The sequence below is a fragment of the Oryzias melastigma genome, linkage group LG12, assembly GCF_002922805.2.
Source record: "Oryzias melastigma strain HK-1 linkage group LG12, ASM292280v2, whole genome shotgun sequence".
Classification (NCBI taxonomy): Eukaryota; Metazoa; Chordata; class Actinopteri; order Beloniformes; family Adrianichthyidae; genus Oryzias; species Oryzias melastigma.
Window position 1 is genome coordinate 9,301,244 of NC_050523.1, and position 16,512 is coordinate 9,317,755.

The following is a 16,512-nucleotide window of genomic DNA, read 5'->3' on the forward strand; positions in this document are numbered from 1 at the left end:
CAGAATGAGTGGGGAAAGGAGACCCATCCATGGTAATTACTGCGTCACAAACCTGAGCTTTTTCAAATTGGTTTAATCTGCTCCTGATTCGACACGATTTGAATAAAGAAATACTCAGTTTTAGCCTTAAATTCTTTTACACATGTCCTTCATCACTAGAAAAAGCTTCAAGAACATGTTAATACAATGGTTTTTATCAGATTGGGTCTTTAAGGCCCAAAGCACTTCAGTCAACCATACACATACTGATGGCCTCTATACTGCCTTACATGACGCTACCTGTTTCCACTTGGAGCAATATGGGATTTATGTCTTGCCCAAGGGCATTTTGACACAGGCGGGCGAGGTGAGAATTGAACCAATCGGAGGTCAACTGCTCCACCTCTGCACCACAGTTGAAGTGAGGCCTTTAAACTCGGGCAACAGTAAAATGCCTTCATTTTTTTAAAACAATTATTTTAGACTATAAATTACCACTTTTGCAGTCTACATTAAGTTGCTCCTGTATTTGCGGTAATGTCAGAAACGGCGGCTGTGTCCGAAATTCATTTACTATCTTACCAAAAGAGTGAAGTATCATCTAGAGTCCTTGATTTTTGTTTCAATATGTTCCGTTTTTCAACTGACAAATCCTTCAAACACAATGCATTGTGGTCTATATTTGCCAATCTATTGAGCATCGATGCACACAGTTTTTTGCACAGACTTCTAGGAATTTTCCAGGGCACAGGATTTTGGAGTCATAGATTTGAACCCTCTCGGTAAATGACGAGTGCTCTAATAGTGCACTAACTGGGAAGTAGTGGAGGAATTTAGACACAGCCCAACAAGAATAAGAAAACTGAACAGAAAGAAGGAAGCTGTGAGTTGTTCAGCTTTCGTGTCATTTTTAGCATCATCTGTTGATGACTACACCACGTTTATTGATGGGTAAAATGCACAGCGTTTGTTTGGTTCTTGGATCGTCTGTCAGCTTTCACCCCACTTTTCAGACAAGAATTCACTTGTTTAGCCTTGATCAGAGTTTGGACTCGTTTTCACACCTGCCTTAACAGGGAGGACTATCTGCAGAAAGTAGTCCAGACCAAACAGCCCTGTGTGAACAAGCTCTTAAAACAGACGTCAAATCAGATCCTCGGGTTACCTCATGGAATTGTGATGTAAAGTGGCTCAAATGTTCAGATTTTTCTAGGAAAGTCGACCGAACTGTGCTTTGGAGTTTAATAATGACATTTATTTTCGCTGTTCTTGCAACAGTTTGTTTCGTCACTTTAATTATAATAATTTACAACCTCAAATTTGGATTACTGTGAAATTTGTTGAAATTATTAAACAGTTTAAACTCAAATTTTATTGAATTGGTTCCCTTTAGTTCTGTTTCTTTGAGTCATGGTTTTTCCACACCTGTTTAGCCTTAAGGCACTTGGGAATTGTCCTGTGGATTTTGTTGCCCTGTTAAACCACCTTTTGGGAGACTGTGCTTTGAAGTGGAGTCGAACACAAGGAAAACTCTAAACGCAATTGAACAGAGAAATGAAAATCAGTGTCAACTTTTAAGTTTCCTGGTAACCTAAAGGACTTGGTTCCTCTTGCCGTGGCAGTCTGCCATCTCCTGTGCCCGTTAAACAGCGCGGTGCTGGGAACCCAAATGCCCCAAGCAGGTGTCAACACCCCGCTCGGTCAAAGGAGCTGAGAGGGGAGCACAAAGGCCTCAAAGAGAGCTGCCAGCATGGTAACCATCTTAAATATCTGAGGCCATTACGGTCCCCTCTGATTCTCCCAGCAGCCTCTGTTTCGGCCTCCTGACTGTTTTGCTTGGACTCAGTCTGGGAATGAGGCTGACTGACGGTGTTGAAATCAGTGGCATGAGAAGAACTTTTTTTCCCAAAAGGCAAAATCGAGAAAATGTGCTTCCCGTCTGAAGGACTTTATCATGGATCCGGCATTATCTCATCCTTCCACGCCGCTGCTATTTTGGTCCATCTCTGCAGCTCCTTAACCGACAGCGTTTCTGCGGCTGTCATCGGAGCGCTTCTGTTTCATCCTGTCGGGATGCGTCCAGATCTCCTGGGCCCGTGTGATCTTTGAAAAGCTTGGCTCGAAGCTCTCCTCATGGCTAAGCCGCCCTGGCATTCAGGCTGGCAGGGCTGTCAAAAGGAACGGTCGGGGAGGGAGCAGTGACGCCTTTTTTCCCGGTCCCTGTTCATTGTTGACCGTGGTGACGTGGTTGTGATGGTGGGGGTGGAAGGGAGTCGAGTGGAGGCTACCCTCATCTTCAGTAAACAATGGCTTCTTCTGTGTTTGACCCCCTGACTCCCCCCTTTCAGCAGAGAGGAGGCCACGGTTGAGCCCGAAGCTGCGCTGGAATTCCATCTTTGCCAGATTTTTCACAGGGGCTGCTCCAGTTAGGAAGGACGGCACTGTGGGGCTAGTTTTTCCTCATTTGAATCCAAATCAATAATGATACCCCCACTCACACTTTCCCAATCATTGATTATATGGGCTGGGGGACATGCAATATGTCCGCCCTCTTCTGGCTGACCGATCACTAATCTAAAACTGAGCGAAATTGTTTTACAATGAGGTCACTGGGTCAAATGAGAACGTGTCAGACAGTGATTTATGTGTTCAGTGAACTTCTGTTCACTTTTTATTAATTAATGTGGGGGGGGTTCAAGCGTCCAATGAAGCAACCTTTTTAAGAGGATGACATCTTTAGTGAAATTCCTTAACTTCAGGAAGAGACATCCTATAACCCCGATCGCATTCTCTGCGTGACTTCCACCCGTGTTGCGTGGGTTCATCCTGCGATTGTGTTTTGGTTAAAAACCAGAATAACCTGCTTTTCTGAGAAGCGTGCACGGACCGCCTGGTTTCTGTTGGAGATATCAACTTTAAGTTAAACCTGCGGGGTGCTCATTACCAGTGTCCTCTCTGTGGAGGCGAGGTGCAGATGCACAGATAGAGGTGTGCACACGTCACTCTTCTGACATGATTGGATGAACGGAGAGGACTTCCAGAAGCATCATTATTGCAATACATCCTCCCATAGAATTTTTATCCCAGTATAAACAGCTCAAATTGATAATGCATGTTCCTTCTGTGTGGTTGATGGTTATAAAAACCAGCCTCAGTTTGCTTGTGTCCTTTAGCACGCCAATGACTACTAAGAGTAGGACAGAATTAGAAATTAAAAATTTTTATTTAGCTAAACTTTACTTGATGTTAAAGCACCATTCGGATCATCTTTTCATCTGTTTTCAGTGTTCCCTGTGGTCTTTTAGTGATGTTGTTTTTAGGAAAAATTAAAAAGAAGTGTTATGTTCAAGGACAGTTTTTGCAAAGTTGCAGTAGTTCATTAAAAATTCTCCTCTGCATTTGTCGGCCAGACCAAAACATGGAGCAACCCCGCCCCCCCTTCCCCTCCCTGTTGCTGAGAGCTCTCTGTTTACACTAGGGGTGTCAAACTCATTTTGGTTGAGGGGCCACATTAAACCCGTCTGATCTCAAGTGGGACGGACTGGTAACGTAACGGCCAAACAACCTAAACTCAACTAATCTGTAGCTTTGTTTTTAGTTTTTTTCCTAAGTTGGATAAAATGCCATAACAAACCTAGTAGCCCAATTACTTATTATTACACATTCATTCACAGAGGCCAATGGATTTCAAATGCATTTTACTAAGAAAAAAATGGTTCATTCAATTTTATACAGACTGAAAATTTCACATCCGACATTGAAGCAATCCTGATGGTAAACTCAATAGGGAGCTATAGAAAAATGTATCACCCTGCCTAAAATGTAAATGTGCAAATCAATGAAAAACTAAATTAAGCTGCATCTTACCCAGACATGGCACGCGCTTGCAAACAAACACAGGCAGTTTATTTCTTGATCTCTTTTCATGCCAGATACAGATTTCTTTTGCTTGTGCATAACTCGCCACAGGAATGAGCTTGATTCTAGATTTTGAAGAGAAATAAAAAGCAAGTTTCTATCTGTTAGATACCTGCCTTTTTCCCCCCAACATCCTTGTTTTTTTTCTTCATAACTGGGCCGGATTAAACCCCCTGGTGGCCCGGATGTTTGACACCCCTGGTTTAGACACTTTACCGCTAGCTTATGGCCCCTCACACCCCAAACCTAACTGGTGCAACAGCAATTAAAAGTGTTGGAGATATCCAGACATACAGTTTTGAGCCAGAAGACAGTTCAGACGAGGAAAACCAATGGATTCAGTCATCTACAAGTGGATGGAGCAGATCAGGGAGCTTGTGGCCTGCCCACTGCATTTTCTACATCGCAACTACACACTTTGTTTTAAGCTATATTTGCAATTTTAAGCTTAATTTATTTCATCCATGTCCTCTATCATGAGAAAATGCCACAAAAAAAACACAAAACTTGATTTCATCAGAGCGGGTCTGTAAACTTCAAGGTAAAATCAAACATTTTATTTTAACTTTTACAAAATAGTTTTGTTTCAGTATTTATTTGAAAAGTAAAAATTAAAGTAAGTTAAACTTTAAATAAAATATTTTAGTTTTGAGTCAAACAAACGTTTTCCTTCAGTAATTGTATAGTTTTATTGCATGTGACACGGTCCTGGAGGGCGTGAGCAGGAAGCTGTCAGAAAAGGTGTTCAGAGGATTAATGGAGTCTCGGCAGACTCAACCCTGTGCTGAATGTGGACATAGAAAGCAGTTGGAGGCGGAATGTTTACAGCTTTCTGACAAACACGCGTCGGATAAGAGCTGATGGAGACCAGGAGCTGTCCGAGTTATCCTCCGAGTCGAACCAGACGCATCTGTGTTTGGGATGCAGCAGCTCATTATGAAAGGTTTGATTGGTAGCAGAACAAATGCAAATCTTTTTTTTGTTTATGATTTCATTAGTATGTGTGTTTGCATTTGTTATCAGCATAGATAGGGAAGAACATTTATAAAAAGACATCCGCTTTAATAAAATGCAAAAAAGCATCAAACCTTGAATACTATATTTGGGAAAATTGAAGCAGTTAAAAAACAAATGATCTCTTATTTTCGACAAATAATTAATTTAACTTTTTAAAATTAAATCTGTAACAAAAATGAATATTTTTACCAGACTGAAATATAAATATATATATATTTTTTTAAGTGAATTGATGCTGAGCTTATTTTAAGGACTACTTTTTTGCTCGCTTTTTACAGCTCGTCTCTATTCCATTCTCAGTTCCTCATGAGAAAATCGGCACTAAAGGAACTTCCCTGTATGACAGTTTTACTTGTTGCATGTTCTCTATTTAAGTTTTTACCTTTTCATCTTCTTTTTTTCAGGGTTAACGTCACGGTTTCGAAGCTATCGGAGTCCAATATGGGGTTTGGCGTGCTGGGGGTGTTTTTGGGGCTACTCCTGGAGGTCTCCACCCACGGACCCCACACTGTGCCTCGGACATCTTGGAAGCACCAGGGTAAGGGAGCAGGAGACTGTTGCTTTTTTCACCACAATTAGTTGTAAAACTTTAAATCAGAGTCAGAAGGTCTTTAAATTTCATTTCAAGTCAAGTCACAAGTCTGAAAAACAGATTAAATTAATATTTAATAGTTATAAACGGTCAATAAACTACTTTAAAAGAACAAGTGTCATCACAGAACTGGGCGGTTAATGTCTCTACAATGCCAGAGCAAACATAATGTAAAGGCAGGCTTTTATTTTTTCAATAGGATAAACAAAAGAACAATGTTCACAAGTCTCAATCTCTGCCAATTTAGAGCATATTTTTCATAAGCTGGCATGCTAAAGTGAAGTTGAGCAATTAAGGAGCGATTCAGTTTCCCCATAATTTGTTTAAAAGTGCAATTTTTTTCCCGAGCAGTTTGTTTAAATTTGATATATGATTTTTAAACAAAACAACAACAAAAAAATTGAAGAATCTTTTAATTTTCTAATAAATAAGTTACTATGTTGTAAAGCCTTTTAGTTGGCTTAAACTTAGACTGGTGTAATGTAATAGAACAACTAATTTAAAAAAAAAACTTTAAATTTAATACATGTTTGATGTAGATCTACTAATATGCAGTGATTCACTTTCCACACGATTCAGTTCAATGGTGTAACATACAGTTGGATTTTAAACTGAGAACAGTGACGCCTCCTGACTCATTTTAGTGATACTTTTCACTTTAAGCTGAGTTTTTACCTCATCTTCTCCTGAAACTAGAAATCTGAGACCTTAACATCAGGTTGAGTTTTACTGGCCCTCCAGGGGGGAGGAAGAAACTTCCCTCGCCATAGATCTTCGAACAACAAAGCGTCTCAGCGCCTCAGGCCCACACTATAGGTTTCACTTGTTGCTTAAATTATCATGAGAAAGTCCCCTCAGTCTCCTCAGGCGCTCCGTCAGGCGGAGAAACTTAGGTGACTCCGTCTGTGGAAGAAGAAGGAGACGGCTCATCTTTATGACGAGTTCGTCCACTCACACCAGTCAGCAAGCGGATTTCCTTTCACCGCCGTGGTGGGAATAACCTGCAACGTAAACCTGCTTCTAGCTGAGTCAGCCAATCACACCCAAACACCAAACATCTCAACGGATGTTCATTACGCAAACAAAAAGAGGCAACTGACATGCAGATACTCCTTAAAGTGTCTCTGATTGGCTGGGAACAAGATTTATTTCACCCTACAGCTTTTTCTTTATTATTGCAGTTTTAAATTACTAGCTTAAGCAAAACAAGTTTGTAAGTTTAGCACAATTCTCTCACCAGATAATTGACAGTTCTTTAGGTAAATTAAAAGCATAAATCACAATTAAAGCCCATAATTATAATACTTTACCAGTTCAGCCTGCTCTTACTTTAAAATGTTTAATTGTCTGTTACATTTCCTTTATCCAAAAATAGCATTTTTTTTCTCACTTGTTCCAAAATGTCCAGATTTGGGTCTGATGGAGTTTTCGGAGCCCGGGATCTTCAACTACTCCACTCTGCTGCTGAGCGAAGACAAAGCGGCGCTGTACGTGGGAGCCAGAGAGGCCATCTTTGAGCTCAGCATGACGAATGTGACCATCAGAAATAACAAGGTACACAAACGCTGCGTTAGGATGAAACATGGCGGCGAAACCCTTCTTGTTTGAAACCTCGATGCTTCTTTAGGTTCAGTGGACGGTCGCAGAAACCCCCATGAACAAGTGCGCACAGAAGGGGAAATCAAGAGAGGTTTGATGCTTTATTTCTACTTGTTTTGGTTTATTTTATCTCTGCATGTAGTAAACATGTTCTGCTGACTTTCAGAGGGATTGTCTGAACTACATCCGGGTGCTCCAAGTTTTAGACGATGAGCGGCTGTACGTCTGCGGGACGTACGCCTTTCAGCCTCAGTGTGATCACTTGGTAGGCTGCTGTCTCTCCTCTGGAAGCCCACATGGCAGAAAAAAACAAGGCACAAACCTTTCCCTTATTTCTTTTAGAACCTTGGTGACTTTTCGTTGGAGGGTCGGACCGAAGACGGCAGAGGGAAGTGCTCCTTTGACCCGTCACAAAGCTTCACCACGGTCATGGTTGGTGAGTGAGAGGACTTGTTTTATTTTCCCTTTTGGTTGCGAGTTCTTCATCTCTGTGCTCTCAAACCTCATCATCTCCTTTGGATTCATCAGATGGAGACCTGTACTCTGGGACAGCTTACAACTTCCTGGGGAGTGAACCCATCATTTCCAGATATTCCCAGTCCCACTATCTTTTGAGGACGGAGTATTCCACCTCATGGCTAAACGGTAAGTTTGATTTGAATAAAATGAGGAAGCTGCATAGAACAGAACTTTATTCCTGTATGTTAAAATAGATCCTGTTTCTGTTGTTTGTGAGAAGCAGCTTTCACACTGACTCGGCGATAGCTTTGCTGTCAGCTTGTAAAACGACTGTTGCTGTCTACCGAAGTGTCTGTACTTACCAATTACTTACCAGCTCTTTGTAATTAAGTGAACGATGTGTCTGCAGCCCAGAGGAAGCTCCATGTCTATACATCTATGTATAAAACGTTTATGCAAATGTTTTAAATGCTTTTTTTCGCTGAAGGATTTAATGAAGGCTCTAAATGTTCTCGTTTCAGAGCCGAGTTTCGTGTTTGCCGACGTGATCAGAGGCGGGAAAAGCAGAGCAGATGGGGAGGACGACAAAATCTATTACTTCTTCACCGAAGTGTCGGTCGAATACGAATTCTTTGGCAAGCTGCTCATCCCCAGGGTGGCTCGCGTCTGTAAGGTCGGTACAAGCCGCGCACCATCTGCACCTATACCGGCCTCTATGGCCTTAATCAGCCTTTTGTTTCTGCTCTGTCCTTCTGATCTGTTTGATCAATCTTAAAATAGCTTCTTAAGGTGTGTCTCTGTTTAATATTAAATTCGGATGAAAATTGTGTTTTGTTTCATCTTCTTGTAGCATTTTTCTGATGATTAAGGACATTTATGGTGGAAGAAAAAAGGTTTTGTCCGCCACCAAGTGTGAAAGTTCTCCCACTTAAAAAGATGAGAGGCCTGTAATTTTCATCACAGGTATACCTCAACCATGAGAGACAAAAGAAGAAAAAAATCCAGAAAATCACATTGTCTGACCCTTTTTTTTTTCTTCATTTATTGGTAAATTATGATGGAAAATAAGTATTTGTTCACCTACAAACAAGCAAGATTTGTGTCTCTCATAGACCTGTAACTAAGGATCTTCTGTCCTCCACTCGTTAGCGGTATTAATGACACCTGTTTGAACTCATTATCCATATGAAAGACACCTGTCCACAACCTCAGAAGAGTCCCTCTGAATCTGCAATAGGTAAGCAGCTTGGTGTGAAGAAATCAACTGTTGGAGAAATTATTAGGAAATGGAAGACATACAAGACCACTGATGATCTCCCCCCATGGAGTCAAAATGATCACAAGAACGTTGAGCAAAAGTCCCAGAACCACACATGTGGGCCTAGTGAATGACCTGCAGGGAGCTGGGACCAAAGTACCAAAGACTACCATCAGTAACACACTACACTGCAGGGGACTCGAACCCTGCAGTACCAGACGTGTCCTCCTGCTAAAGCCAGTACATGTGACGGCCCGTCTCAAGTTTGCTAGAGAGCATCTGGATGATCCAGAAGAGGATTGAGAGAATGTCCTATGATCAGATGAAAAAAAAATAGAACTTTTTGATAAGAACTCTACTGTTTGGAGGAGAGAGAATGCTGAGTTGCAACCAAAAAACACCATGACTACTGTAAAGCATGGAGGTGGAAGCATCATGCTTTGGGACCAGGATGACTGATCCATGTAAAGGAAACGATGAATGGGACAGTGTATTGTCAGACCTTGAGTGAAAACCCCCTTCCATCAGCAAGGGCATTGACGATGAAACATCACTGCTCTCGAGGAGATCTACATGGAGGAATGGACCAAAATACCACTAACAGTTTGTGAAAATCATCGCCAACACAGGGGATAAAACAAACTATTGAGTTGAACTTTTGTTATTGACCAAATACTTATTTTCGACCATAACTAACAACTAAATTCTTAAAAAAAACAAAAACAATGTCACTTTTTGGAGTTTTTTTCTCCTCATTTTGTCTCTCATAGTTGAAGTATATCTAGCTACAAATTTAATTTGATTATTTCTCTATTCAAATAGTTGAGAATCAGGAGCAGATGAAAAAATTCTGTTAGAATTTAGAGTATTTTTGGGACTTGGATAATACACAATGTGGATAGGAAGAGGGGCGGGGTTACTTGTCTGCATTGTTCCCACCCACAACTCACAGGGGAATTTTAATAAACTCCTACTGCTTTGAAAAGACTATCCTATAAAACAACACATTTTTTATTTTAAATAAAAACGCTTTGAAAATAGATTTTAGAAAATGATCTGAGTAGGACTTTAAAAACTGCTAAATCCCACCAGGCACAAGAACTCTTAAAGGTTAGTTTTTCCAGCATTTTCTTCCCATTCCTGCCAGATTTTCCACTCATCTTTCCATACCAAATTGCTGGCATTACAGAAGTGCTTGAGACCGCACACATGCTGCTGTCACATTATACACGTCTTGAGGAGAACTGGAAAGACCGACCTGAAGTAATCAAGGCAATTTTAGAGCAGCGGGGAATTTCCCCCTTAAAGAAGAAGCCTGGTGCTTGTTCCAGACGCTGGTCGTTTTCCTCGCTCCTGTCTGTTCATGTCTTCACGTCTGACCGTCTGCTCTGTCCTCTCGCAGGGGGACCTTGGCGGCGAGCGCACGCTGCAGAAGAAGTGGACGTCTTTCCTGAAGGCGAAGCTGGTGTGCTCCATGCCGGAGCTCAACTTCGTTTTCAATGTGGTGCACGACATTTTCACTCTGAAGGGGGCGGAGTCAAAAGACACCATTTTCTATGGAGTCTTCACCTCTCAGTGGTCAGTTTTTAATTTTTTTAAGCTATTCCTAAAATGAAATTTTATCTACTGGTTTTTCCTTAAACCAATTTCAAACTTTCTAAAGGGGGAACGTGGGTTTATCCGCCGTGTGCGCCTATAACGCCACCGCAGTGGAGGAGGTCTTCTCCAAGGGGAAGTACATGCAGAAGGCCACCGTGGAACAGTCGCACACCAAGTGGGTGCGATTCAACGGCCCCACCCCGTCTCCACGCCCCGGAGCAGTAAGTGACCCTAAACCCAAGAGGTAAAGCAGACCCGATCCCCTTGATGATGTGCGTCACGCTCTCATGTTCCTCTCCAGTGCATTAACAACCTGATGAGACGGCAGAACATCAACAGCTCCCTCCACCTGCCTGACAAAACCCTCCAGTTTGTGAGGGATCACCCCCTGTTAGAGGATCCCGTCCTGCCCATCGGCAACAAGCCGCGCCTCATCACCAAAGACGTCAACTACACCCAGATCGTGGTGGAACGAGTCGGCGCGCTGGACGGAAACACCTATGACGTCATCTTCACTGGAACAGGTGAGAGCATGCAGTTTGATGCTGTAGTGTTGTCTTGTCAGTAAAACACTTCACACTGAAGTTTTTGGTTAAGGATGTCCTGGATCGATTTTAGGTCAAAGAATCGGATGGTTCAAAATGAACCAATGTTTACTAGGAATTTGAAGAGCAACCACAAATTATATTATGAATCGAATTTTTGTTAAAGTGAATTATTACACCCCTAATACCTACACACACTTGAATTCACTTACCTGTGCACCCTCACACTAATAAACTTTTTCATGAGAAAAGTACTTTTTAAAATTTAATTTTTACAAATATAAAAGAATAAACTTTGGATAAAGAAATTCCAGATGTTTGACTTTTGTTTTCCATTTAAATATAAATAATTTTGCAGTAAATACGTCATATTTTTATGATAGTAATAATAAACCTTTACTGTGTAAAAGAAACTGTTATGACACTTGATTTGTGTATAACAAGATCCATTATCTCGTTATCATTTTCTTATCATCATTTATTCATTTTTTTGTGATAACGAGAGTATGAAGAATACACTGTAGCTTTCCTCTCTTCATTTCCTGCCCTAAGATGCAGAGACTTTCTGTTTTAAGTCTCCACCTGATATTTTGTGGTTAACAAGAAAAACAGCAGAGGAAAGCACTCCCCTAAAGTTGTTTTTTAATCTATTTTTGATTTATTAGAGGATCTATGCTCCTTAAACACCTTAGTTCAGTCTCATTTACCATCCCCCCTCCTTTATTTCCCTTAAAGTCCTCTAACAGAATGACAGAACCCAGGGCTGACCAGCATCTCTGTGGTGCGTTCACTGAACTCTGGACTAGTTATCACAAGAAAATGGCCAAAAAACAAAAGTGGGGTCGGCCGTTTTCAGTTTCTGTAGGTTTATAAGTAACATGATGTTTAATCATGCATAATAGATTTTAGATTTAAGTTGCTTTATTTGGGGTTTTGGTTGGTGTTGGGTAGTTTTTAACCCGTAGGACAAGCTGAGTAAAAGAATGTTAGGATCACACAAAGGTTACAGGGTTTGATTTCTGAACTTTTACACATAGATTTAAATATGTGAAGGCTCTATTTCTTGTTAATTTTAATAACTTTGAATTTTGGGTTTTCATAACTTGTTTGGAACTGTTAAACTGCAAAAATAAAGGCTTTAAACATTGAAATTGACAAAAAAAAAGAAAATATTGTATTTATGTTTTACACTTTCTTCATTTTTACAGCTAATAACAACAATAAAGTTCTTCGTTAAAGGAATGTTTTGACTTTTTTGACTTTGCTTTGACTAAATCAGTGAAGTTGAGTCCTTTTTTCGTGTTTTCAGATAAAGGGATTCTTCACAAGTCGGTGTTGTTTGAAGGAGAGGTTCACATTGTTGAGGAGATGCAGCTGCTGAGGAGCGACGAGCCCATCAAGAACCTTCTGCTCTCCACTGAGGTCAGCTGCACTTTGTTTTGGCTGCACAAGAAAAAAAAACAAAGAGGGGCAGCTAAAGTTTTAAATGTTGGATTAGGGACTAAAATATCCACTGAAAATGCAGAAATCCCAACAAAAAGTTTATCTAAACCTACTGGGTTTCAGGTAAAGAAGAGAATGTTTTGAGATTCTGATGCAGTTTTCCTGTCGGTTCCACAGACGCGGTCCCTGTATGCTGGTTCGGACTCTGGCGTTGTGCAGGCGCCCACCGCTTCCTGCAGCAGGTACACGTCCTGCCACGACTGCGTCCTTGCCCGAGACCCATACTGTGCCTGGGACCCGAAAACCAACGCCTGCATCAGTATCTTTGACGCCCCTGGTCAGCAGCGCAGGTAGGTTTGCATGGTTAAATGTGATGTTTGCACTTTATCGTTTGAATCTTTTGGCATGCTGCTGGTGCATTCATGCGCGCTTGAGGAAAAAATCTGAGTCATGTGGTGTGATGGTCCTTCTAGTTTGACCTGCTTTAGCCTCACGTGCTAGATGCTATCTCACAGTTTCGTGACGTTTGTGTTGCAGGAGGCTCGTCCAGAGTCTGAGGGGAGATGCAGACAGGTGTCCTCCAGGTATGAAAAGTGTTGCATCAAATGTGATGATGGAGAATTCAAAATCCCACAGTATTATGATAATCTGAGCTGATTTAAAGACCCACTTTGATCATCTTTTGATCTGTTTTCAAAGTGTTATTTTTTTTTATAAGATTATACCGTTTTTGGGCAAAATATTGTTTTCTAGGACTTAATTTCTGCAGAGCGGCAGTAGTTCATTAGAAACTTGCCTGAGTTGTGGGTGGGACTGTTGGCGTTGAGTAAGCCTGCCCCCATTTCCCACCATCCCTCTGTTCACATGCACTCCTGTTAGCTTACACCCCCCACATTCCCAGCCTAACATTACTAGAGCAACAAGAATGGCGAGCAGTATCGTTTGAGCCAGAATCCACCTCAGACGAGGAAAACAGACGATCATGGATGAATTTGTCTGCAAATGGATGCATAGAATGGAGCAAAGCAGGCTCCCAGTGAATTTTCTGCAGTTTTTTGCTTCTGATTCACAATTTAAAGAAATACTCAAATGTAATTTTAAGCTTAATTGTCTTTTTATATGTCCTCCATTATCAAGAAAAAATGTCACAAGAACATGTTAAAAACACCATCAGTGGATCTTTAAAACAAATGAAATGAACTCTGTCTCCACCTTCTGGTGGATCTTGGTATTGCTGCATGTTTATCCTCCAGCAGTAATAGTTCCGTCTTTGCCTCCTCTTCAGTGGCATCTCCGTCTCAGAAGGACTTCCAGCGAGTGCCGGTGAAGCCGGGGAGCTCCGCCGTGCTGCCGTGTCTCCTGAACTCCAACCTGGCTCAGGTGATGTGGCGGCTGAACGGCTCCGTCCTCACCGAGGCGTCCCGCTTCCACTTCATCGGCGAAAACGGGCTCCTCATTTACAGCGTGGCTCCTGAGGAACAGGGCTACTACGAGTGCTGGAGCGTGGAATGGGTTCCCGCCGCCGGGAAGAACTTCAGCCGCCTCCTGCATGGATACGTACTGACTCTGGATCTTCCTGTCAGAACCGCGCAGCAACCCAGAAACGGGAGCGGCTCCATCAGCGGGCCGGAGGGGCGGAGCACAGCCTCAGCCGAAGGTAACGTAAAGGCAGGCAGAACCGCTCTAACTTCAGCCAGCTTCACCACCGCAGCCCTCCTCACCACCACCCCCCAAACTGATCCATCACTAACTGCGCCCTCCAGCAGCACCGTCAAGGTTCTGCGTAACCAGCACGTTCTCTCAAACCCCGTCGTTCCCCATCCGGGCAACCAGGACCCCGAGGCCGAGTATCTGCAGCACAGCAACGGCATGGCCTACCTGCTGCTCTTCCTCCTCTTCTTCGTCCTCTTTCTGGCCGCCCTGGTGTACAACTGCTACATGCAGTACCTCCCCGCCCGCTGCTTGAGGCTGCGAGCCGCTCTTCTGGGCAGCCACAAGAGCGCCCACCAACCAGAGTACAGGGCGTGCGAGGCGGGGCTGATGGAAACCTCTGTGCAGGAAAAGGTCAACCTGAGCGACCAGCCCACGCAGAACGGCACCCAGAGCCTGCGGGCGCTCCGAGACACGGGCTACGAGACCGAGCCCGAGTGCGGCAACGGCCAGATCCCCCCTCACAGCTACAGAGCGGACAGCCCCTCCCAGGAGAAACCCTTCGACATAGACGGCGACTCCCAGTCCATCAAGTTTGCAGACGCAGACGAATGCTAGCCAGAGGCTTCCCTCTGCTGTCACTCATCTGCTGGTGAAGCCATACAGATGAACCTGAGTTTAGTCTGGTTTGAGTAACTCATTCATGTAAGGAAACCAGCTCAGTCCAGCAAGTAAAGCTACTTCTTACATTCCAAATTGGAAACATTGTTTACCAAATTGGTAAGTTTCTCTGACGCTTTCCTTAAAACACTCCTACTTATGTACAGCTTTTTTTTCCTCATTAATGCTCAAAGCGTCGCGGTTATTTCTCAGGGACGAGTTGCTCTGTGTGAACTGGACTGACTTTGAGGAGAAATGTTGGGCAGCACCTGAGATGAGGAGGTGCTGCAGCTGAAACAGTCGAAGAAATGCTGGAATGTATCAACCACTGTCTCCAAGTGACACTGATGTTTTGTTTTTTGTACCTGTGACGTGAACTCCCGGATGGTTTTGTGATTTAACCTTCAGGTTAATAGATGAAGGATAAAGCTTGAGCCCTGAAACATTTTTTTTCTTTTTTTTTGGCACATCTGCTTTATTTTAATACCATTAACCCTCCACTTGTTTTATTTATTGAAGATTCTTTTTCTCTGCATGTAGAATTTCCTCAACTCTCTTCTTCATCACTTCCTCACAGCCTCCTCCTCTTCTTCTTCTTCTTCCACCAAACTTCACACTCGGGAGGCGGAGGTGAGACTCCTGCCTCCCCTGCTGAAGGACCAGGCCTGGGGCCTTCACGCCCACGAGGCCTTGCTGCTCTTCTGCCTCGCTCTGGGTGAGTGGCGCCTGTGGTTCTGGAACCGGCCCTCACTCCTCTCAAACGCTCGGCTTGGAAGTCTTTACCACTCGGCTCTTTAACGTTTACTCCTGCATGCTGGTTTTACTGAAACAAAAACTAACGGAGTGAAGGAAAAAATCTACAAACTTCACTGGAGTTCCTTCTTGAACTGTCCACCTTTCATTCTGTACAGTTTAAAACATACTCAAGTCTTTTTATCATCCAGAGCTGCCAGTAAATAGTCAAAAACTGTATTTTTTTTTTGTTGAAATTTTTGGCTTGTAAAAATTTGTAATTAAATCTGTATATATGGAAAATACATTGTAAAGTTGTACATAAGTTAAGGGAGCGTCCAGTGGCTCTTGCTAGGAAGGTAAATAAAGCCTTTAAAAAGTTTTTTTTTCTAAATGGTTTGTTTTCTTAACTTTTTTAAATCTTCAGTCTTTTGTGAAGTGTGTCAAGTGAAGCTACGTCATTGTTTGTCATGTTTTTGAATAGAAACAAACCTTTTTGTCATTGCGCTCTATTGCATGTGAGTAAAAACAGTTTATCTGAATGTCTGTGTGTTGAAGCCTCAGATTCTGCTCTAACAATCAGCAGCTTTGTGCAGTTTGGGGTTTGGAATGTTTACTAAATGCGACAAATTAAAGACTGAAATTTAAAAACTATAGTTGTTAACCCAAGAAGACCACCAGAGGGATTAGTACAGGGGTCTGCAACCCGATTCTCCAGAGCCATGTTTGGCTAGTTTACCCAGCCATTCTGGCTTTCTGGTTGAGGAAAAATAAAGTTTTATTTAGACTTTTTTTGGACTTCATGGCTTGTCAAGTGGCACAAAAAGTTATTTATTCATAAACAGTTGAAGTGTAATAGATTAAGTATCACTCCACGAGGCTCCAGATTACAAAATACTCCACAATCAGTCAAGTGGTGTAAGTTTTTAATTTACAAAAGTCATTCTAAGACATTTTGACTGATTTAGAAGCACAGTGGGCCATAAAAATCAGTTGGAAATTGGTAATCACAGACAGAATTCCTGTACATAGTGTGTCAGATTAAAAAGCGAATTTCTGAA

The 16,512-nt window shown here is 42.3% G+C and overlaps 1 protein-coding gene across 6 annotated transcripts in view; it reads left to right on the forward strand.

Moving 5' to 3' along the window:
• sema4d (sema domain, immunoglobulin domain (Ig), transmembrane domain (TM) and short cytoplasmic domain, (semaphorin) 4D) overlaps nt 1–16,512 on the forward strand; it is a 42,944-nt gene that overhangs the window by 21,840 nt on the left and 4,592 nt on the right. For 5 of the 6 annotated variants that reach the window (XM_036214476.1, XM_036214473.1, XM_036214474.1 and 2 more), the window contains 14 exons: nt 5,319–5,452; nt 6,915–7,060; nt 7,134–7,196; nt 7,272–7,370; nt 7,448–7,541; nt 7,634–7,750; nt 8,086–8,237; nt 10,225–10,400; nt 10,486–10,642; nt 10,723–10,945; nt 12,276–12,388; nt 12,587–12,759; nt 12,947–12,993; nt 13,695–15,993. In XM_036214476.1, the coding sequence (XP_036070369.1) occupies nt 5,319–5,452; nt 6,915–7,060; nt 7,134–7,196; nt 7,272–7,370; nt 7,448–7,541; nt 7,634–7,750; nt 8,086–8,237; nt 10,225–10,400; nt 10,486–10,642; nt 10,723–10,945; nt 12,276–12,388; nt 12,587–12,759; nt 12,947–12,993; nt 13,695–14,677 (2,677 nt within the window). In that variant the 3' untranslated portion in view covers nt 14,678–15,993. Of the gene's footprint in view, nt 1–5,318; nt 5,453–6,914; nt 7,061–7,133; nt 7,197–7,271; nt 7,371–7,447; nt 7,542–7,633; nt 7,751–8,085; nt 8,238–10,224; nt 10,401–10,485; nt 10,643–10,722; nt 10,946–12,275; nt 12,389–12,586; nt 12,760–12,946; nt 12,994–13,694; nt 15,994–16,512 lie in introns of those variants that run through there. The other variant, XM_036214478.1, reaches the window with a different exon arrangement.